Source organism: Mus pahari, chromosome 4 (assembly GCF_900095145.1).
Source record: "Mus pahari chromosome 4, PAHARI_EIJ_v1.1, whole genome shotgun sequence".
Lineage (NCBI taxonomy): Eukaryota > Metazoa > Chordata > Mammalia > Rodentia > Muridae > Mus > Mus pahari.
This window is the reverse complement of record NC_034593.1, coordinates 145,411,445-145,433,581: the sequence shown is the minus strand read 5'-3', so window position 1 is coordinate 145,433,581 and position 22,137 is coordinate 145,411,445. Positions and strand designations below refer to the sequence as shown.

General features: G+C 39.2%; 1 protein-coding gene across 14 annotated transcripts in view; it reads left to right on the top strand.

Annotated features, from left to right (window-relative positions):
• Positions 1-3,311: 3,311 nt before the first annotated feature.
• The window catches only part of Lrrc7 (leucine rich repeat containing 7), a 444,829-nt gene continuing 426,003 nt past the window's right edge, over positions 3,312-22,137 (top strand). For 11 of the 14 annotated variants that reach the window (XM_021197138.2, XM_029537669.1, XM_029537679.1 and 8 more), the window contains exon 1: positions 3,715-4,414. Coding sequence is in view for 12 of the 14 variants with exons in the window: in XM_029537669.1 (XP_029393529.1) it covers positions 4,413-4,414 (2 nt within the window). In the remaining 2 variants the exon portion in view is untranslated. Of the gene's footprint in view, positions 4,415-22,137 lie in introns of all 14 variants that reach the window. The other 3 variants (XM_021197140.2, XM_029537670.1, XM_029537682.1) reach the window with 3 other exon arrangements.

Below are 22,137 nucleotides of genomic sequence, written 5' to 3'. Positions count from 1 at the left end.
AAGTCAACTTTTTCAGTATATAACCAATTCTTAAAATTGACAGAAGATGTGGAGAAAGAAGAACACTCCTTCATGGCTGGTGGGATTGCAAGCTTGTACAACCACTCTGGAAATCAGTCTGGCAGTTCCTCAGAAAACTGGACATAGTACTACTGGAAGATCCAACAATTCCACTCCTGGGCATATACCCAGAACATGTTCCAACTTGTAATAGGGCACATGCTCCACTATGTTCATAGCAGCCTTATTTATAATAGACAGAAGCTGGGAAAAAACCAGATGTCCCTCAACAGAGGAATGGATACAGAAAATTTGGTACATTTACAGAATGGAGTACTACTCAGCAATTAAAAACAATGAATTCATGAAATTCTTAGGCAAATGGATGGATCTGGAGGATATCATCCTTAGTGAGGTAACCCAATCACAAAAGAAGTCACTTGATATGCACTCACTGATAAGTGGATATTAGTCCAGAAACTTAGAATACCCAAGATACAATTTGCAAAACACATGAAACTCAAGAAGGAAGACCAACGTGTGGTTACTTTGTTCCTTCTTAGAATGGGGAACAAAATACCCATGGAAGGAGTTACAGAGACAAAGTTTGGAGCTGAGACAGAAGGAAGGACCATCCAGAAACTGCTGCCCCACTCAGGGATCCATCCCATAAACAACCACCAAACGCAGACACTATTGCATATACCAACAAGATTTTGCTGACAAGACCCTGATATAGCTGTCTCCTATGAGGCTATGCCAGTGCCTGGCAAATACAGAAGTGGATGCTCACAGTCATTTATTGGATGGAACACAGGGACCCCAATGAAGAAGCTAGAGAAATACCCAAGGATCTGAAGGGGTCTGCAGTCCTATAGGAGGAATAGCAATATGTACTAACCAGTACCCCCAGAGCTCATGTCTCTAGCTGCATATGTAGCAGAGGATGGCCTAGTGGACCATCAATGGGAGGAGAGGCCCTTGATCTTGCAAAGATTCTATGCCCCAGTATAGGGGAATGCTAGGGCCAGGAAGTGGGACTAGGTGGGTTGGGGTGCAGGGGGAGGGGGGAGGGTATAGAGGATTTTCGGAGAGGAAACTAGGAAAGGGGATGGCATTTGAAATGTAAATGATGAAAACATCTAATAAAAAAATTGAAACACTGCCCTCTGTGTGTGTAATTTTACCTTAATCAAAAATTCCTCAAAGAGAATATCTTTGTAAATATTGCAGACATCAAGAAAGAATTATACACAAAGTTTTTGGCACCTATTAATATCATCATGCCTTTTATTTTCAAGTAAGGTTTAGACCTGCTCATCCCAAAAATAGATTATCATTTCAATGATTTTAATAGTATGAGTCAAAGAACTTGATTAGCACTTCATAAAATTTTATAGCTTAATATCTAACCATATGTAGATGCATATTGAATAGCTAGTCTTAAAACTCTCTGGTCTAACTTTGCAAATTGTGAATTTTTAGATGTCAGGCATCTGCATGAAGTTTTCTGAGTGTCATCTACATATAGTTAGAAGTAGTGTTGGAGACAGGAAAATTTGGAGTTTAAAGACAAAAGAACATTTGCATTTCAGTAGTTCTATAGTTCTGTGAAACCACTGACATCATCAATACACTTCATTGTATAAATACTGAAGGTGGTCAAATTTCCTTCAATATTCATAAATATTAGTTCGGGGTGGGAAGGTGTCCTGGGGCCTTGTAGTCAAGCTTCTTCACTGTCATGTCTAGTGTTGTATTCACATTCCACCACAAAATGCTTTTTGTCTGGATCTTTATAGCCAAAAATGAGATTATAACCCAAAGAAAAAGGAGAAAGGCGGCATGTGGTTTAAAATAAGATATTGTGGTGGCACTGAATTTTAGTTTTCGGTTTCAAAAGTTTTCTTCCATTGGGAAAACAAAACAAAACAAAACAATTTCTCCTACCTAATGGGAGGACATCTTTTCCTTTATAACTGCCAGAAGAAGTTACTTGTAGCCAGCTGTGATAGAATTTGAAAAGTTTTGATAGGAGAGTGGATCATCAAATTAGAGTAAGAAGTTCTGAGTTCTAATGCAGACAGTTCTAAGCTCTGATGAGCTTTTTGTGTCTTTTTCATAAGGGTGGGCCCAACATACAGCTTTAGGAAAGAAGTGAAAGACAGAATGCTGTAAGCAGCACTGAAAAGAACTGGAACCTTGAAAAGGTTTTCTGGAATGGGGCATAAGCGGTGATGAGCTATTTTTAATAGATTTTCAATTCCTATCTAAATTTTTTCACAGCATCTCCTCCAGCTGAGACATTGTAACATACAGGGAGATGTTCACAGAACAAAACTGGGCAAAAAAAGAGTTCAACAAAGGTCAGATTTAAAAAGGTGTCCTTTCAACATTTTTTTTTTGTCATTTCTTTGCCATTTTCAGAAGTTTTACACTGTTTCACAACGCTTTTTTCTTAAAAATCTGGTTTTCCAAAATGCACTCCTTTCCTCTTCTATATGTAAATTAAGGGCAGTCTCCTTAAGAGGCCACCAACCTTTTCACCTTGTCCAGATAAAGCAGTAATCCTCTTCCATGACTATAGAGGAGGTCTCTGTCTCCTATCTCTTCCTAGACAATTCCTGGCAGCCTGGGGTGGGGGCGGGGTGGAATGTTTAACCTTGAAGACTTTTCGTATTCCAGATCTAAGATATATGCCAGCACTTTTGAGAGCTCACCCAACTCTGAGTAGAGTCTGAATGTCATAGTCCACTGGCACTGGAGAGAAAAGAAGGAGGCTCCTAGCCCTATCACTTCTAAATCACAGAAGAATCCCGGGATAGAAGGAATTCGGTTTCGTCTAGAGAGCAGGGGTCTAAATATAGCACTAGTTTCATCACTATGCTTTTTAAAGCTTTTTGTACATGTCTGTATTTTTCTGTGTGTGCTTTCCGGTGAATATGTGTGGAGGAGCGAATGTTCCTGAGTTGGGGCAGAAGGAGCAGGATTGTGAATAGATGAAAGGAAGTTGGGAAACACTTCTCATTTTTGCACATCCCCTGAACAGCAATCTCAGACCAAAATGGAAAAGGGTCTTGAAAGCTGCCACTGACTCTCTATGATAGTACTAAATATGCCACTAGACTCAGAAGCAGACCTTTTTCTTGGGCAGCCTGCAACCTGCAGCCTGCAACGCAGGCAGGGAGGAAACCCCTGGCGGTCTCTTTGCTGAGATAGCAGGAGCGGCAGCCTGCGGAGCCACGCGCAGCGTCACTGAACTGGTGCGGGAGCACCCAGCGCACAGGCCTGGAGCCGCGGTGCTGGCGGATTCCCGGCGCTGCAGAACACCGCGCAGCCAGTAGGAGCGCCCCGGGCTGGTGGGAGAACGCCGGGGAGCCCGCGCTGCCCCATGCGAGCCTGATGACACCTGCTTTGTGTACTCCAGGCAACTGAGGGACCTAGAGAGCTCAGCTGGCTGTCTAAAAGCTGCGGGTGGTAACGGAACCAGAGAAAGCTAGAACATCTCATTTCTCCGCGGGACTGAGAGCTTGCGCCTCCAAACTGCAGGGAGTCCCAGTAGAGGTCACAAGGGGCAAGCAAGGTAGTCCAAGAATGGCTGAGGTCTGGCAAGGTGGTCATCCTCTCTGAGCCCTGGAAAATCTCCTTGACATTTTTCACACTTTGAAGCAGCTGCAGCTGGTGTCGTCGGAAAAGGGGGTGGGAGGAAAGAGAGGGGGCGGGGAGAGTGGGGAGTCACAGGCGCGAGCCAGGAGCAGCGCCTCGTCTGCCAATCCTGGCACCTGTGCGCCAAGCCGCGGCACCACGGAGGACCCCGCTCCGGGCCAACCCTGGGCTCCAAGCCACGGCCACCCAGCCTCTGGGCAAGCGCGACCTGCAGCCGCCCACCCAGGACCCCCGCCGCCACCCGCAACTGCGGGAGCGCAGGAGCCCAGCCAGTGCTTGCTGCGCCCCGGGCCACAGGGTCCCTCGCCCCTTCAGAGGCGTCGCGGCCAGCCGGGGCAGCAGTCGATTTGGGTACACGATTCGCCCGCGCTGCCGTTCTCTTCTCCACCCAGGATTTATTGTCTGTGGAGCCTTCTGGGGGCGGGGAGGGAGCTGCGCCTCCGCCGCCGCCACTGCTGCTGCTACGGTCGCTAGCGCGGCGCTCTGGGCGGGCGGAGGCCGGGGACTGGCCGCAGTGGTGCTCCGGGCGGGCTCCCGGCTCCCCAGGGGCGCCTCTCCTCTCCTGCACCTGAAGGGCAGTGGCACCATGGTCTGACACCGCATCTGCCTGGAGTCCCCTCTGCCTTTGCTTCGGAGGACTCCCCTACTGGCTTCACTGCGGACCCCAGAGCACTTTAAGGAGTAACCCTCAGCAGCTGCAAGGCCTTCGCTCCTTGGACCCTCATGGGTAGTTTCTGCTTCCGGCGATGTGAGTAGGGCATTGGGGGACCTCTGCCCACGGTCCAGGAGTGGGGATCTGGGAGGCTCAGGTGGCCCGGGTGCCTCAGCGTTGGGGCGGTTGCCGGTCTGTGGGAATCCAGCGCTAGCTGGACAAGTGCTTAGGAACCCGGCGCTTTGGATGGTCAAGGGACCCTAAAGGGTTACATATTGCGAAAAGGAAAGGTGAGGAGCTAGTGCGGGGCACTGGTGCTGGGACCTTGGGGTCCTGAGAGATATAGCTTTCTGCATTTTTTTTTTTTTTTTTTTTTTTTTGGTCCTGGGGTATCCAGTCCGCTTTCCCCGTGGTGTGTGAGGGATGGAGCAAGTGTGACACACACACACACACACACACACACACACACACACACTTGTGGCAGCACACACTTGTGCTTTATCTTGGAAGGTGTATTACTGTCTTGGTGTCTATAAAGGAATTATTAGGGTGTGTGTCATTGAGGATGGAAAGAAAAGGGTGGGGTTTGGGGAGAAGAATGGGATGGGAAAGAAGGAAAGACTAAAGGACAGAAAGAAGTGGGAAGGGATGGGGCGAATGCTTTCCTGGAGTCAGAGAAGATGCTTGGCTCTCTAAGCCAGGCAACTCCTTTGTGTTCTGCGAGAGAAGCTAGGGAACCTCACTGCTCCTGGTACAGCTCAGGGTCCCTTGGCATCACTGGGGTCTTTTGGGATTCAGGACATGCCTTGGATTGTATTTGGAAAAGGAGCAAAGACCGCCAATATTGGGGTAACTGTGACACCGTGCTTGCGGACAATTAGCTGGGCTACCAGAGATCTCCTATATCATTAAATTTAGAGTCAAGATGGGGGCGGGATGGGGGTGGGGGCTGCACAGATTGTTAAAAACAGTGACTTCATAACCGAGATGGCTGCAAAATTGCTTCATTACACTACTTGGCCATCAGGGTTGGGGAGAGAAAAGATCCGCCCCCCGCCCCCCACTCTTGCTGGTTGCCCCTCCTCACCAAGGCACAAAGCAAGTGGCACCTCACCAGGCAGGGAAGGGGTTACTTTCACAACTCCTGGGAATCGGCCTCAGGAAGGAACCATCTGTGACTCCCACGTTCCTTTCCAAGTTCTCCATCAAAAGGAATCTCAGAAAGCAGGAGGGGGTGGGTGGGAATTGAGGCAGCGGGCCTCCACCTGCTCTTTGCTATTACTTTCCCAGTACACTTAAGCACATCGGAATTACCTGCAGTGGTAATTGGGTCAGCAGGAGAGCATGTGCACCCGACTCTCTAGATGGGGCTCTGCTGATGGATGAGAAGCAATTTGTGTTTGAGCATATTTTAACCTGAGCAAAATTTCTAAGCACAATAGAGGTTTCATCGCGTGGGCGAGCAGAGTGCGTACCAGTGAAAGTGAACACGTGATCCCTCCAACGCAAGAGAAACTGTATTAGGAAGTAGCTTTTCTTTGTTTCAAGCTGAGCCTATGAGAAGCTCAGCATCCCAGTTGCTGAAGTTCCCTTTTATTTTTAATAAAGTTGACCAGAGGTGAAAGAAAGCGAAAGGGAACACAGCCTGAGATGCCTCTTGGTTAGCAACATCCTACATTCTTTGTTACAATGTTCCCTCCAGTACCCTCCACTCAGATATCTGGTCCCAGCTGGTTCCTAGTTTGAAAAGATAAATTCCCTCTGAGGGCATAGGAGAAAGTTCTTCAGACCTTGAGCACAAGCAAGTGCACATGGGTGCTCTAGAACACAGAAAGCTGCTTCCTTTCTGAAACACAGGCATCTGTCTCTGGTTCAAGCACTCCCAGTTGCTGGGTTCTAGAGAACCACCTGGAGGTCTTGCTGGACATGAATAGAGCAGTCTGTCTGGCTTCCTTGAAAATACTCATCACAACAGGGAAGGGAGAGAAAGCAGGGTTCAGGGGTGATTTTATTTCTCCTCAACTATCTGAGACTAAAGTTATTTAGAGGTGTACTTAGCAATATCTGTATTTGAATTCCTTAGGCTTACAAAATGTCCTGAATGCTGATAATCTATTAATTTAGTGTAAGTGGAGCTGGTTTCCTGCCCAATTGTTAAGGGCAGTTACCTAACTTGGGGATCTCTTACTTCCAAGAGACCTTAAAAAGCTGATGTCTTTAAAATTTGAGCTGTATATGTCCTACCTGGACAATGCCCTTCCACCACACAAAGATGTCATGGGAGAAAAGGCACCCTCAATTACCAGAATATACCATGAGCTGAGAGGTCTTTATGCACATTTCTTTTTAATTTAACTTCTCAAAAAGATGTGTGCTCACCATGGCAACCCTTGCCTCCCACATTCAGGCTCCTGCACATATGCAGCTTCAGAATTAGAACAACTTCATAAGAAATGAACTTGGTCCAATTACAGGAGCCATGTTTTATTCAGAATTTTAGCATGGCTTTAGGCAGGCATGACTATTTTCTTAATTAAAATAGCATTTCGTTTTATTTTGTAAGCTTTTAATTTTTCCAATTTCTCCATATAAAATAGAACATAAACATGAATAGTTTAGTGTACTTTTTTATTTGCTTTGAATTTTTAGAAACTGTGAAGATATTATCATTACAAATCTTTATTGCATATGAAAGACATCCTGTATCACTCTTATTGCTAATCTGGGGTATTTCCAATACTTTGTACATGGCCATAATTGCTAAAAAAAAAAAAAAAAAAAAAAAGAAGTCTATTTAAACTTAAATCACTACATTTTTACAATAGCTGAAAAGTTGAAGCTATTAGATTTTAATTGATATTAGTATCTCACTGATGCTGTAATTTTGTTTGTTCAATGGGTTATACATTCCACAGCACTAAAACTTTACTTTACACCCAAACCAAGAATACACAGGGAAAGACTAACTGCTCATAAATTTATTGATGGGTTGTTTCTGGGTTGTTTTTTGTTTCTTTGGGTTCTTTATGTTTTGTTTACACCACAAAAATTATTTCATGTTTTAGAAAATTCTAAACTTTAAAAATATCTGTTGCTCTTTAAATTCAAGAATTATAGTAGCCACACATACCAACAATGAAAACATTATTTTGTTCTCTTCAGCAGCAACTTACTTTTCAGTGCATCCTTTGTACTCCTTGGGGATAAGAGAGGTCTAATTGTTCATGGGTTTGCATCTCGACTTTCAGAACAATTCTAATCTGTGACACAGAGGACACATTCAGTTTGTGTTACTCTTTTCTGACTCTGAATGATACCCCCATGGAATGATAAAGTGGAGAGTTTCTAGGATCTTCTGAGAAACTTGATGCTTTCTCTGGGAATCGCTAAGGACCACATCAGTCTCCCATTTGGGTATTTTACTGTTTCTATATCAGAACATGGAATTTGAACATAAAACAATTTTAACAGTGTAAAGCTACTGTTTCTGGGGAAGTAACAAAGCAGAAAGTATGGTCTTTAAGAATCTTTGGATGAGGATTCACTAAGCCTACATTCACACCATCAAGCAAAGGCCATACTTAATTTACATCAGGATTCACTTTGTGTTACATATTATGCAGACTTTGTCAAATGCATAATAACATCTGTCAACCATTTTAATATTATACAAAATGTTTTATTGCCGTAACAGCCTTTTATATCATACATGCTTATCTTCCCTCTACTGCAACTTTAGAAATGCTGAAATTCATACTCCTTAGTTTTGCCTTTTTCCATAATGTCATATAGTCAGATTGGTATGTGTTTGAGTCAGTTTCTATGATTTACCAATGCATATACCTTTAAACATCAAATTATGGATTTGCCTAATACTCAAAATTAAAAGTAAGTGTGCCATAAAGCAACAGTATATGGAAGGAAGTACAAATCAATAAACTTGCTTCATATTTTAGGGTTTTTATTGCTGTGAAGACATACCATGACTATAGAGATTAAAACATTTAGTTGGGGCTGACTTATTGTTTAGAGGTGTAAATAAAGAAAATGTCTAATAAAAAAAAAGAAAAAAGATAATATTTACAAGAAAAAAGAGATAGAATTTGAAACCTCAAAGCCCACCCCCAGTGAAAGGCTTTCTCCAACAAGACCACACCTCCTAACCCCTGTCAAGTAACTCCTCTTTCCTACAAAATGACCTATGTGAGCCATTCATATTCAAACCACAGCACTCCCCAGTAATGTTCTAACTCTTTTCTGTGTGCAAGGTTTGAATCCTTAGGAACACCCATTTCTAGAGAAGTGGAGTCAGAGCAAGGTGGCCTTGGGAGGCTCCAGAGCAACTATACAATCACCAATAACACGAAGATGAGTCTGTTAAAACTGTTGCTGAGCTAGAAACCATTTCCAACTGGACAGAGTTCTGCAAGGAAAGTGGGATGTCAGGTTAGATGAATATTTGTTAAACTTTTGGGTATAAGTCACTTTGTCTGTGGTAATGAGTGTCTGTGTATATACACTTACATGTAGTGGTAAGATAGTGAACATTAAAATAACACAGCTTAAACAGTTCACTTCCTGTTTTGGAATTAGGTGTGTGTGCTGAAGAGTCAGTGATGCCTTTCCTTACAGAAAACACTTAATTCCCGCCTTTCCTTACAGAAAACAGTGGTGAACTGAACTTATACTATTAGGCACCAGTCACTAACCCCCAGGATGAGTCAAGAGTAGAACTTTAAAATTGTACTGTAGGAAGCCTCATTCCCACTATTCCAAATACTGAATATCTGAGGCTCAAAAAGGTTCAAAGGTGTGAACTGAAGCTCTTTGAGTAAAAATCCAAAATATTTTCAAATTATGCATGTATCTGTATTTTAAATTAAGTCTTCTGTTTTAGAATTTCATATATGACTATACACTATTTATATATTTCCACCACTTTCTTCTCCTCATTACAACTCCTCTTCAGTTCCTCAGATTGAGGACCTCTTATTTTATACTTATTATTTTACATTTATACATATGTTATACATATACAAAAGCTATTTAGATCATTTGGTGTTGCTTTATGTACATGTGTTTAGGTACACTGATAACTCTTCAGTGTGGTTGCCTGAACAAAACTTACATTTTCTTGATTTATAAAGAAAGAAATGTATTTTGATTCATATTTTCAAAAACCAGCCACATATTTGGCAACAACATGTATTACTTTTGTGACTTCCTTAACATGACTGTAAGAGATACTCTTGTTTGTATTCTAGGAATAATTAACTCATGGAAGAAGTATTTTCTCTTCTGTTAGAATCTGTTACACTAAAATGAATTAAGAAAATTTCAGTAAAGCATACAGGGTCATTATCTATTCTTAAACCATGATGGTAGATTTGATCAATAACCTCTTTGGAAGTGTCAGATAGACCACTTACATTATTAATCAAAATAGAAAGTTTATCATTTGTCACTCAAAGACACATGGAAAATGTATTAAGTAAATGCAACTACGGGGGTTTCCCATGTTCACTTGGTTTCATTGATTGTTCATTGCTTTAATAAAATCTCCCCATCAAATGTCATTTTAATACACATGAAACATGATAGATTAATAGCAGTGATCAGGGGTGACATCAAAGCTTATATTAGCATCAACATAATCTATTTAAACACTTTAACCATGAAGTCAATGTTTATATTGACTGACTTTCAAAAGATATTATTTCTCCAGTTGCCCTGATTATCTTTGTTTTATACCGAGTTCAGATTCGTTGAAAATTACCTTAAATTATTGGAGTTATAGAATTCTGAAGGTCATACCTATAACAAACTTATTAGGCTAGAGACACACCTGCTTGCACACATATACACCTGTGTTCATATAAGGACAGAATTACACTTTGTGGAATTTAAGGGGTAAAGTAGCAGAAAAGAAAAAGTGTTTCTATGAGGAGAGAGAGAACAGCTGACCTGAAAAGGAAACTGCTTTGCTGCTGTTATGCATTAGCATTTCACCATCAAATATTCCTAGGAAGAAAAACGTACCTAGCATTATAAACAACAGGGAATCAAAAATAGCATAGAAAATTGGGAAGCCAACATCCAGAAAAGTTTGACTTAATTTGTTGAGAAAATTACCGTATTTGAAAGAGGAGGAAATACCTTTGTGAGGTGGCAAAATATCTTATAGAAGGCTGCATAACCAGGCTATGGGATAATAGAATGAAACCAGAGTGAAGCAGAGACACTGTGTGCTATGAAGACATCAGTATATTAAGATGGTGAGTAATGGACAGAAAGCTGAGCTATGCCAGCTGAATACGAAGATATGCTGTGACACAGATGGTGTGACTAAAATAATTAAAATGTGTAGATAATTAGATTTCTTGAGTAGTAAATGCTCAGTGGTCTGTATTCACCATAATAGGCACCTCTCAGAGTCACAGAGGATGCAAAGGTACCTGGAACCACTTTCACCACATATGATGTGGCATTCAGTGTTACGCAGAGACGGTGTAGTTCATGACATAATTTTTTTTTCTCCTCCATTTCAAGTGCAATTAATTTTGTAAGACAAATTTAAAGGCTATGGTGATTAAGTTATAAATATTTATATAAATGTTGAGTGAGTGTTAAACATCAGAGATCTCCTAGGATAATACTGAGTGAGAAACAACATGTACAAGGCATATATGCACACATGGTGTGACTCTCTGTTTCTCAAGACATGTGACAGAAGAATCTACTTTTTCCGTGCTTCTTAAAACGTCAGAGCTGGACAAAATTCCAGAGGTTGCATTATATAAGAAAGGAAGTTGAGGCCCAGAGAAATTTGCTTCTTTGTTCTAGATCAAAGAGCTGTATGTGGGAGCAACTTCTTGGGACCAACTCATAGTGTCCAACCTTTGCCCACAAAACTACACATACAGAAGTGTTGTAGCATTTTATGCCATAGGGCAAGAGCAAGAACTTAATCCAAGAGATACGGTCAACTGAGCCGTTAGCACTACACACTTATTTTTCATTTGGGTTTTGGACTAAATTTTTCACTAAGATTATATTTGGTTTAAGGTTTTTTCAACAATTACCTTATATTTTCTCTTTGATTTAATTATATAAAACACTTTAATATCATAAATGTGGCATTTATTAAGTATTCCATTTTAAAAGATGCTTTTATTTAAGAATTAATAATAATAATAATAAACAGAATTAATTTTACTATATGGAAGTATTCTAAATGTGACAGAGTCTATCTTAATGGAAACTAAAATTTTCTCTTAAATTATTTATTTGTTTTATAATAATTCCAGCAACATGAATATTGGATGATGAGAGATGTGCAATTCATTCTGCATAAATAAATTCTTTTCTAAATTTGTTGATTTCATTAGAGGCCAGTTGGTGAGTTTTCTTACCAAAAAAATTATTTAAAATATTACAGCTTCATAAAATAATTGTAATTTGGTAAGATAAATGCATTACAATTGGAGTTTGTACAACATGTCATTTTCTGTGTTTTACCCACCCTTCTGTGGTTTGCTTATTAGTTTTCTCAACTCCAACACCCCAAATTTTTCTTCCATCTGGTGAAACTCAAAAGTTACAGGTTATATTACCTTAGAAATAATAAATTTCCTCTTCTCAATGTTTTTTGTATCTGTTATATCTTATTTGTTCTGTCACAAGACAAATTGCAAGCAAATGACCCATGTGCTTTCTAGTGATTAAGTGATAACTGTTTATTCTATAGCTTTGCTGATAGGGAAACCAATGGAAAGACCCTGTTATTCCACAAACAAAATATGCTGACAGTTTTAGCAGTTCTGAAACTTAGATGTAAGCCTCTTAAAATATGTACTTACCTTATGGACAGTGAAGCACAGAAACATTTGCAAACAAAAGTGTTAAGGAAATTAAACCTATAAATCCCATCTCACAATGATGTTTAAGGCAGATTAGGGGGTTGCAAGGCATCTATATAGATAAAATGCTTGCTGTGCAAGTGTGAGGTCCTATTCAGACCTCCAGAATAAATGTAAAAATGCTAAATGTGGTGTAATAGATTTGTAATCCCAGTGCTGGCAAGGAAGATAGAAAGAGAACCCATGGAGCTTGATCTTAAGCCAATCTAACCACATTGGTGAAATCCAGGTTAATTGAAAGACTGTCTCAAAAAACCAAAAAACCAAAAAACCAAAAAACCAAACCGAACCAAACAAAATAAAAAAACCTGTGGGAAGCAATTGAGGAAGGCACCCAATGTCACCATTTGCATCCATACAGGCACAGAAACAAGAACATAGAAATGTAACACACACATACACACATACACACACACACACACACACACACACAGAGAGAGAGAGAGAGAGAGAGAGAGAGAGAGAGAGAGAGAGAGAGAGACATTAAATCTTGTTTAAAATTGTAAGAATACCATAGTGACTAACTACTGCCTACTGAGCTGCATATCAACACAGACATTCCCCCCTCCCTTTCTGAACAGTTCTTACTCATTCTGGCCTTCAATGTGCAGTCTAAGGCTCGTGGGTGTGACAGAATGGAACATATTTCTGCATCTGAGAATGCAATCCCACACACCATACAACATGACACAGTCTGAATGTCCTATGTCTGTGCTGACAGGAAGACAAGATGCCAACCTCCACCAGCATGGGCCTCCGCTCACCCTCAATAGTAACAACTGTTGTATCTTTCAGGTCTAGTTTTATTTAGGGAGATGGTATATAAAGATGTAATGTTCTACATGCGTTGTGGTGGCTTACTTGTTAGATTTCTCACACTTAACATACCTAAATCTGCTTCCTGCATCCAGAAATCTTTTCAGTTAAATTCATACACAGCTGACAAAAGGTAGGATGTGAACATCAGGGACTATCTGATAAAGACATACATTTTTCTTCTACTTTTGTATGTGAAGAAATTGACCAGCTGGCATGATGATTAACTTACAAATTAATATCATAAAGTAGATAAATGATATCAAGTTAACTTATGGCCAAGTGTAGTGCCTTACACCTTGAAATCCCAGTACTCTGAGCTAGGAGGATTGAGAACTAGAGGACAAATTGTTGACAAATGAGCTACCCAATGAGACTAGGTTTCAAAAAATAAAAGAGGAAAAAAAGAGTATATCTCATACTGAGACAGAGTCCCTACTCACTTAGAAATTTCTAGCACATGGTAAGGGCAGGTTCAAGTAAGTGTATGTACACAAGGCTTCAGGGCTGTATATTGTTATTATTATAAATGTTTATGTAAATAAGTATATACATTTTTTGTCTCATACCAAGACCATCATCTTCTAGAAGTTGGCATGGCATGTACTTCATTCGTTCCCAAAGACATGCTATGATGGAGACTGCTAACCATGTGCCTGTTGTGTCTGATGATTTTCTGTTGCTGCTATAACTGAATTTGAACTGAGATATTTTATAAAGTAAGCTTATTCAACACGTAGAGTCTTGAGGCCCACAAGCTATGAGCTGCATTTAGTGAAACTCTTCTTGTTGTGGAAAATACAGGATCTAGATGCCTTGTAGTATATTAAATGGAGTGAGGCTGAGTCTCAGAGACAGAAGCAACCTGATTTTTATAATAGAACCACACTCAAATAACTCTTCAATTCATCCATCCACAAGTTGGCTCCATTCTCATGTTATAATCAGACTGGGACATTGAAAATCCTAGGAAAACACTCCATCATCGAACTACACTCCTACCTTTTCCTTACCTTTTAAAGGTTCTTCCTGGCTCCATCTCTTAAACACCAGCAAGGGACAACCACAGTGGCCAGTATCTCTGCAGTTAGTCTTTGCTAAGTAAGTTGACCTCTTTATTCTACATGAGGCCAGACAGCTCCATTGCTCATCTCTTCTTTGCTTGTGTCAAGTTCCCACTATTTGCTGGGCTGTGTTCTAAATCTTCTCTCTTTCCTAACAGGATTTCATTATGGGATCAGGTGTGAAAAATAGAAATTCAAGAAAAGAAAGAAATCTGTATTTTAATTCTGGAAATATAGATTAATTCTTTCTCACTTAAATTCTGTTTACTAGCTTTAATATTATTGTTTAACAGTTTATAGAATGTCATACTCATTATAGAAGACAGATCATTTTATTGGGAGCTAAGAGTTCCAGACCCAAGATCTAACATTATAACAAACATAATGCCTGCCAGGCTTTCAGTTGAGAACAAAGGCTACAGAAAGCTTTAGAATACTCCTTCACAGCTTCACACTCTTTCCTTCTGGAGGAGAGACCATGAAAATTTTACCTTTGAACTGAATAATTATCACTGTCAATTGGTAAATTCTTTTTAGAGTAATTAGTTGAAAGAAAACCATATTGAATACACAGCAGTTTAATGAAGTACACCATTCTGTGAGTGCATTGTTTTGCCTGTCTGTCTTTAAAAATCATCATACCTTTATATTGTGTGATTTTAAGTGATCTTCATAGGATCCTTTTCATACCATTGTTGTTTAATTACTAGTTGTTGGTTTAGATATGCATCCCAAGCCAGCACATGCAAAGGAACTCTCTCATTTTATGTCCTTCTTGGAAACTAACTCATGTCTCAATATAGATTAGACACATGTCTCACTGTATGAATGAATGACTGAATAGAATTGCCCAGTTACAATTCTCTAGACCTTGGTAACACTTACACTATGATTGAACAATACTTCTCTTTCTGAGACAAGCATAGGAACATAGTTTCCATCCTCTCATTCCAGTTAGATGTGGTCTTGAAACATGCTTCAGCCAGAGTGACAGAAGCATCTTTTCCGAGAGAGGCATTTATGCATCAGTGAGCTGTGGGCTCTTGTGTGGCAACGGTTAAGAGTGTTGTGATGAAGCCTCCATTCATCTAGACCCTAAACAGGTACACCAAGTTATATCTGTTCAGCAAATATTCATTCAATATATAGCTTGACCAACACAGACAGCTGACTATGCTGAGATTCAGGGGTTGTTATCAGAAATTACTACTAGAACTCCTTTTTCTCAGTCTCAAAAACAGACACAGATGAATTCTAGTGAGGATGGATTTCTGATGTTCATCCAGTATATGGCATTATGGTTCTAGAGATATTATATAAACATGCCTGTAATGTAATGATGAATCATGAACACAGTTCACTTAAGAACATCATGCATGTTTTAAATGTCTTTATTCCATTCTCAGTTTAAAATTTTGTGTGTGTTTTCAAACACAGCAGAAGTAGAAATAAGTCCAGCGTCATCATATTTTCTTATTCTGTGTATTTTATGATATTTTTTATAATGAAAAATCAAGCTGATTATGGTTGTAGAAGTAGGAAGGTTAAGATAGAAATACGCGTTTTGGGTCTGCTGATGAATTAAGTGAAGACCGTTAATGAAAAATAAAACTGAAGTCAAAAATTATTCTCTAACTTGAGAGTTTAGATATGTGAAGGTACATGTTGCAAACTGTAGAATCTTGTAGAAGGAGATAATTTATTCAAATGCAGTTAGAACACTGACCTTATTAAGAAGGAAACCAAGTAATAGGCTAACATATAGAAGCAGCATAATTAAAGTAAATGCACCTATGTAAAATTACTAGAAATACATTGAACATTTTATGGGGAAAAATAGGGCCTCCTTTTAAGGAAAAAAATGTGTTTTCAAATAAATTAAAATTGGGTATGCAACAGAATGACTCATTTTATTTTGCTATCTTGGTTTCTTTTTAATTATTTTTTGGCATGAAAAGAAAGCATGAATACATGCCCTCTTCTTCTGAATACTAATTTCTTCCATCGGTTTCTATTTTGTTTTACAGTTTAGAAAGGATGCCTGAGTTCTAGTCTTTTGTATACTGATTTCCTGAGATGAGAAAAGATTTGGCTCATGTTTAAAGTGTTTAGGCCTACTCTTGTTACGTTAGCCAAAGCAAGTCACATACGCAGCCCAGCAAGACAAACAAGTAGTTTACTGGGATCCACATAGGCATAAAAGCTCAGTGACAGCAGGAGGACGACAGGTCTTTTTCCAAATCTGTATCTGTTTCTTGGTGGGGTTCTTTTTATTTATTTGTTTGTTTGTTTATTATTTTAATTATTATTTTGGCAAAAAGAAAGTTTGTATGTTTAATATAGTTGCCGTTAGGTGTACTACACCATAGTTCCCCACTGTACTGACACACACTTGTATGGCCAGCTGGAGCAGAAGAGTCAGCATAATTAACAAGGGACCAGCACCATTGCAAAGAAACCTTTGCTTTACTGGGACAATTGATGCTGTTTAAGTGGAGCTAAGAAATTAGTGGTGATTAAGACAAGACCAGCACCACTGAGGTAAAATTTGGAAAGTGTTTCCTGAAAGCACAGTAAAGCTGTGTTCCAGGGGCAGCCACAGTTGTGCCTTCTATTAACAACCAAACTTGGTAATGTGTAAGAGTCACCCAGATGGTACTGGATTTGAAGGCAGGAAGGGGTCATGGAGAGCAGCTGAGGCTTGGCATTGTGAGAGGCCAGGAGAGGCCACTAGTGAAGGTGCAGTTGAAAACCCAGGACTGAAGAAGTGATACAAAGAATTTGGAGCTTAGCACTAGGAAGAGAGCATATGAGGAAATATTGGTGCAATTGCAGCCCAGTTGCAGCAAGTAACCCCAGCAGTTTTGGAAGAAATTGTCTATTTTGAAGGGACTGGAATTTTATTGCATTTTTATTTGTAAAGACTGTGGGAATTTAAAGTAATGTATGTTTTAATATGAGATCTTGGGGATAAATAAGGAAAGGTTGTAGCTTAGTAGTGATGTGTTTGTGTCAAGTGGACAATGAGTCTGTTGTACTGGCTGGTTTTGTGTCAACTTTCCATAAAACAAAGCCATCAGAGAGGATGAAAGAAGCGTCAGTTGAGGAAATGCCTTTATGAGATCCAGTTGTAAGGCATTTTCTCAGTTAGTGATCAATGGGAAAGGTCCCAGGATACTGGGCTGATGGTCCTGGGTTCTATAAGAAAGCAGGCTGAGCAGGCCAGGGGGAGCAAGCCAGTAAGCAGCATTCCCCCATGGCCTGCCTCTGTCTACATCAGCTTCTGCCTACAGGTTCCTGTCCTGTTTGAGTTTCTGTCCTGACTTCCTTTGGTATGAACAAGTAGAAGCATAAGCTGAATAAACCCTTTCCTCTCCAACGTGCTTTTTGTTTGTGATGTTTTGTTGCAGCCTTAGACACCCTAACTAAGATGGGTATGAACAAACTTGGTTTTCTTTGAATTTAAATGAATGTTCAAAACTTCCCAAGGTTTTCCCTTTGCTATGGCTAAGTGGTAGAACACTAAGAAAATATATCCAGCTTAAAAATATAGATTTACACTCATTTAGTTCTTGGTGACAAAGAAATTTATACCTTTTGATGCACTGGAGCTTAGTTATGTAATAAAATTTTACCTTCCAGCCAAAATCTGGAGTTGGGGAGCCTTTCATATTTTAAGAATGGGTATACTTTATGAGATCTGAGGTGCATATCAATTCATAAAGCTTGTGATTCTGTTTGATTATTGTATATATTATGCCTTAAGCTTTGGATTCCATAGCTCATGTTGTTGTTGTTTGTTTGTTTCCTTGGTTGTTTAAACCAGTAGAATCCCGAATTTTAGGAATAACAAAATAATCTCTGAGACAGTGTTTCTCGGGGTTTTTTTTTTCATGACTTGTAGTCCTGTTGTCAATTGAAATTTTATAGAGACCACCAAAGATAGGTAAGAAGGCTGTGTTTAAAATGGCTGTTTTGTGTTCAAAAGTTGCCAAGCTGAAGCATGATTATTTTATAATTTCTTATTTTAGTATTTCAAAAAAATAACTCTCCCAGTTAGGGAAATTAAATAAAAATAGGCTGAGCAAAGTGACTTGAATTGTCTTATAAGTACAAATGATTACATTATACTGGTTCTCATTGTTCAGTTGATCTATTGGATGTTCCCTACAAAGAGGCTTTAAAAGAGGTTCACTTTATCACACCTATTATAAACATGCACACAAACAGGTGTTTGGATTTCCCTTTTGCTGCTGCTTACTATCCTGTGTTCTACTAAACAAGGAAAAAGTAGAACGTTCGAAATTTCAAGACATACCTATGATATGGCTTATCTAGCTGAAAAAGAAATCTGTAAAAGATCAAATGATGGCACCGAAGTTCAACTTGGTAACAATCAGTCTTTGTTGGGAATGAATATATGAATTACACACAAGAACAAGGATAATTCAAAACAATGCAGCACTAACATGCCCGCCTCACCATGGATGATAGTTCACAAAAGCTCAGCCATGATCCTTCTGCACAACTTATAGGCAGGCAGCTCCACAGGGCCAGGAATCTGCTCTTGTCAGCTCATCTAATCAAGCTGTTCCCTTTGTATTTGTTTATTCATTCTGTTCAGGAGTCTCTGAGAACCTTGCAAGTTTCTACTTTCACAGACCTATGACATCTTTTTTAAACCTCCTTAGCCTCATGAGGCCCTCCTTTTTCTTCCTAGAGGGAATGTTTCAATTCATATGAAATGTTTTGGAAGATGGAAGCTTGGCTCAGAGGATGGGGACATCTCTATAGCATACCTTTGGTTTATATCTGCTACCTCCTAGGATTTCCTACTTTCTACATTTCCCTGATGATATTGGCTAAATATTTTATGAATTTTTTTTCTGTAAGATGTTCAGCGAAAGAAGTTGTTCCTGGGGCAATGGTGTAAGGTTAGGTGAGATCCTTTAGATTTCACATCTCTTATTCCTTGAGATAAAAATGTAAGTAGGTGTTCTGTAGAAGCCTTGTGCATTAGAAGACAAAAGATTGTGTCATTCCATGTTATTTTATCTTATTTCTGTCTTGCTATCTGCTATTCTGGCCTTTGAAACTTTCAAATACCTATCAAAATTGTATTTTTTCCTCGTATCTGTGGTTCAGTGACATGTGTATTAGATCAAAGATTGCTTTCATAGGTTTTCTGTTGTTATTTTCTGACTAAGTGACCTTAGGAAGGTTAATAGTTCAAACAAAGCACATCACAATATATTCATTTGAAGTAAAGACAATAATAACAATCTTGTGCTGATGCTTTAATGGTCCAGTAATTTAGCCAAAATGCAGCCTAGCATAGTATTGCTTCTATAATACTTTGGGTGTGCCTTTGTGACTATCTTGCCCCTCCCTCACCAAAACAACTTATTAATTTGACATTCACTTGGGGATTAATATTTGTCTTGTTTCTGTCAAAGTCCAGTACAGCTGTTGTCTGAGGTCTCAGCTTTTCCTCTTCCCTGACCAAACAATGGTGTGCATGGAGATGCCTGAAGACTGAGGTCATTTAATACACTACTCAGGACACTTGGCAAATTTTCATTTTTCTCTCTATATGAACAGAGTGGTTGCAGAGTAAAAAGCTCTCCCATCCTCTTGTCATGAACATTGTATGTTTAGCAGGATACCAGACACAATGTTTACAGAGATGCTCCACTAACCCATAACTAACCTTTCTGATCCTTGTTAATGTTTTGTCTCAAACATTTATAAAATTACTTTTTTGATTTTACTTACAAATTGAATAAGAAAAGATAAAAGGACAGCAATTCAGTGCAGATATATATGAATATATATGTATATAGATGAATATGATATATACATATATTCCATTATATTCATATAATCTGATATAATCCTCATCAGCTCTGTGAAATAACATGATAGTCAGGAAAAGAATAATACACATTATCATGTAATACCACTATAATATAATATATCATTATATAATCACTTTGACCATTGAATTTCTTTGTGCCAATCCATTAATCAAACTGCATAGACTTAAAAATGAACATTTATAGAAAAGCTAGAAAATTATTTAAATGTTTAGAATCCCAGGAAAATTCCATGTTAAGAATATTCTAATAATTTTTATTTTTCAGGTAATATCTGAAATATTTGCTATTTCTATAGATCAGGTTATGCCTCAGTAATCTAATCCAGCCATGAACCATGTAGGCTAAAATAATGATCAGATGCTCAAGTGTGTCTACTGGTGGGCAAGACATTTTTATGGTACAGCCAACCATTCTGTCCCTTTGAATATATGCCAGAGGAAGGAATTCATGCTTGGTAATGTAAACACAGTCAAAACCCATTGCTAGGGAAGTCATGTACCTGACTGATGGTGTTTTTCTAATGATCAATTTGTCAAACTGCTTTCTAACTCTGTGGAGTTTTTGCTGCCCCAAAACCTTGATCAGGGAAGCATTTTGTTGCAAAGTATAGTAGTCAACTACCCAAAATGTTAAGAATAAGTAACCGTGAGTGCTCAATCATAAATGATACACCTGTATTAACACCCTTCCCCCCCCCATGCAAAATTTGGGAACAAGGAGGAAGTGGGGATGGAAAGAATGTAAGAGCTAGAAGAAAGAGAAGAGAACTGTAAAATACTGTCCTTTGGACATGACATGGTCATTGCATACATGAACTCACAGCAGCAGTGGTTACCTACACAAGACCTCTGGAAGATCAAACTAATCTAAAATCCCTGCATGGAGGTGAAAGGGTCTCTTCAGTCCCTAACCTAGCTGAGGTGCTGTTGGAAGTTGATTGTTGCAGGAGGGTCACTTTTCTTTAGAACTGTGGGTACTGGAAGGTTCCTCTTGCCCCAATGGATGACCCCGCACCCAAGCACATGTAAACAACAGTAATTAAACTCAGTTTGTTTAGAAAAAATAATAGCAGGACTTAAAGTTAGGGGAGAGATGAGATGAGGGCCTTAGGGGGAGTTTAACAAACTAAGTAAGGGGTAGATGTGATCAAGATGCTTTAGTACATCTGTGAAATTTTCAAAGAATAAATCTATAAAACAGGACTGGGGATATGGCCCAGTCATAGAGCACTTGCCTAGCACTGATAAATCCGAGGATTCTACCACTAGAGCTGACAAGAAAAAAACATACAAACATCATGTGTATATTTTCCAGTAATGCATGTATGTTTATAAACTGAATAATTGTAATGCAAATTACTCTGCCTATGTAAATAGCATGTGATATTCATTTGTACCACAGTCACAAAAGGAAAAGCTTCCAAACAGCCTGTAGATGTCAAGAATAAGTTGTGAACCAGAACAGTAAACATTTCTTGGAAGTACAAGATGTGATAAAACATTTGCAGCCAGTTAAATGAGGGCCACTGACCTTATCAGAATGACACAGTCATCTACCAGAGAGTGCAGAAAAAACTGCATGAACTATTACCAGGAAACATAGCCTTCTAAGAGTTTTAATTAGCACACTCTCCCATTGTTCATCTTAAACATCTTACAAGATAATGTCTTTGGTTCCTTTATGCCATAGATTAATATCAACTCCTAAAAGCTTTGCTTACAAAATTATTCTAGAAATAGAAGGACACAGAGTTTCATATTAATCTATGACAGAAGAAGCTTACTTTGGACTAGATTTACCATTTATACAGTGGAAGGGGCTAAAAGTTTGTCTGACACTTGGCCTTAGTGTTTCCAGTCATGTTAGTCATGCTAAAGGATAATTCAAACTTAAAATTAAATTCATGTAGATTAAAATACTGACATATTTAAGAGATTTTTCTTTCCCTCTCTTAGTGTACCCATAAACAAAAAACTGAAGATGGTTGTATTCAATCAGTCTGACTTCATTCCCCTTGCCCATCTGGCCAATTAATCTTCTCCTGTGTGTGTATATATGTTTGTTTATACTTATGTGTATATTTGCATGTGCATACAGAAGCCAGGCACCAAACTCAGTTGGGTACTATCTCATCTCCCCCC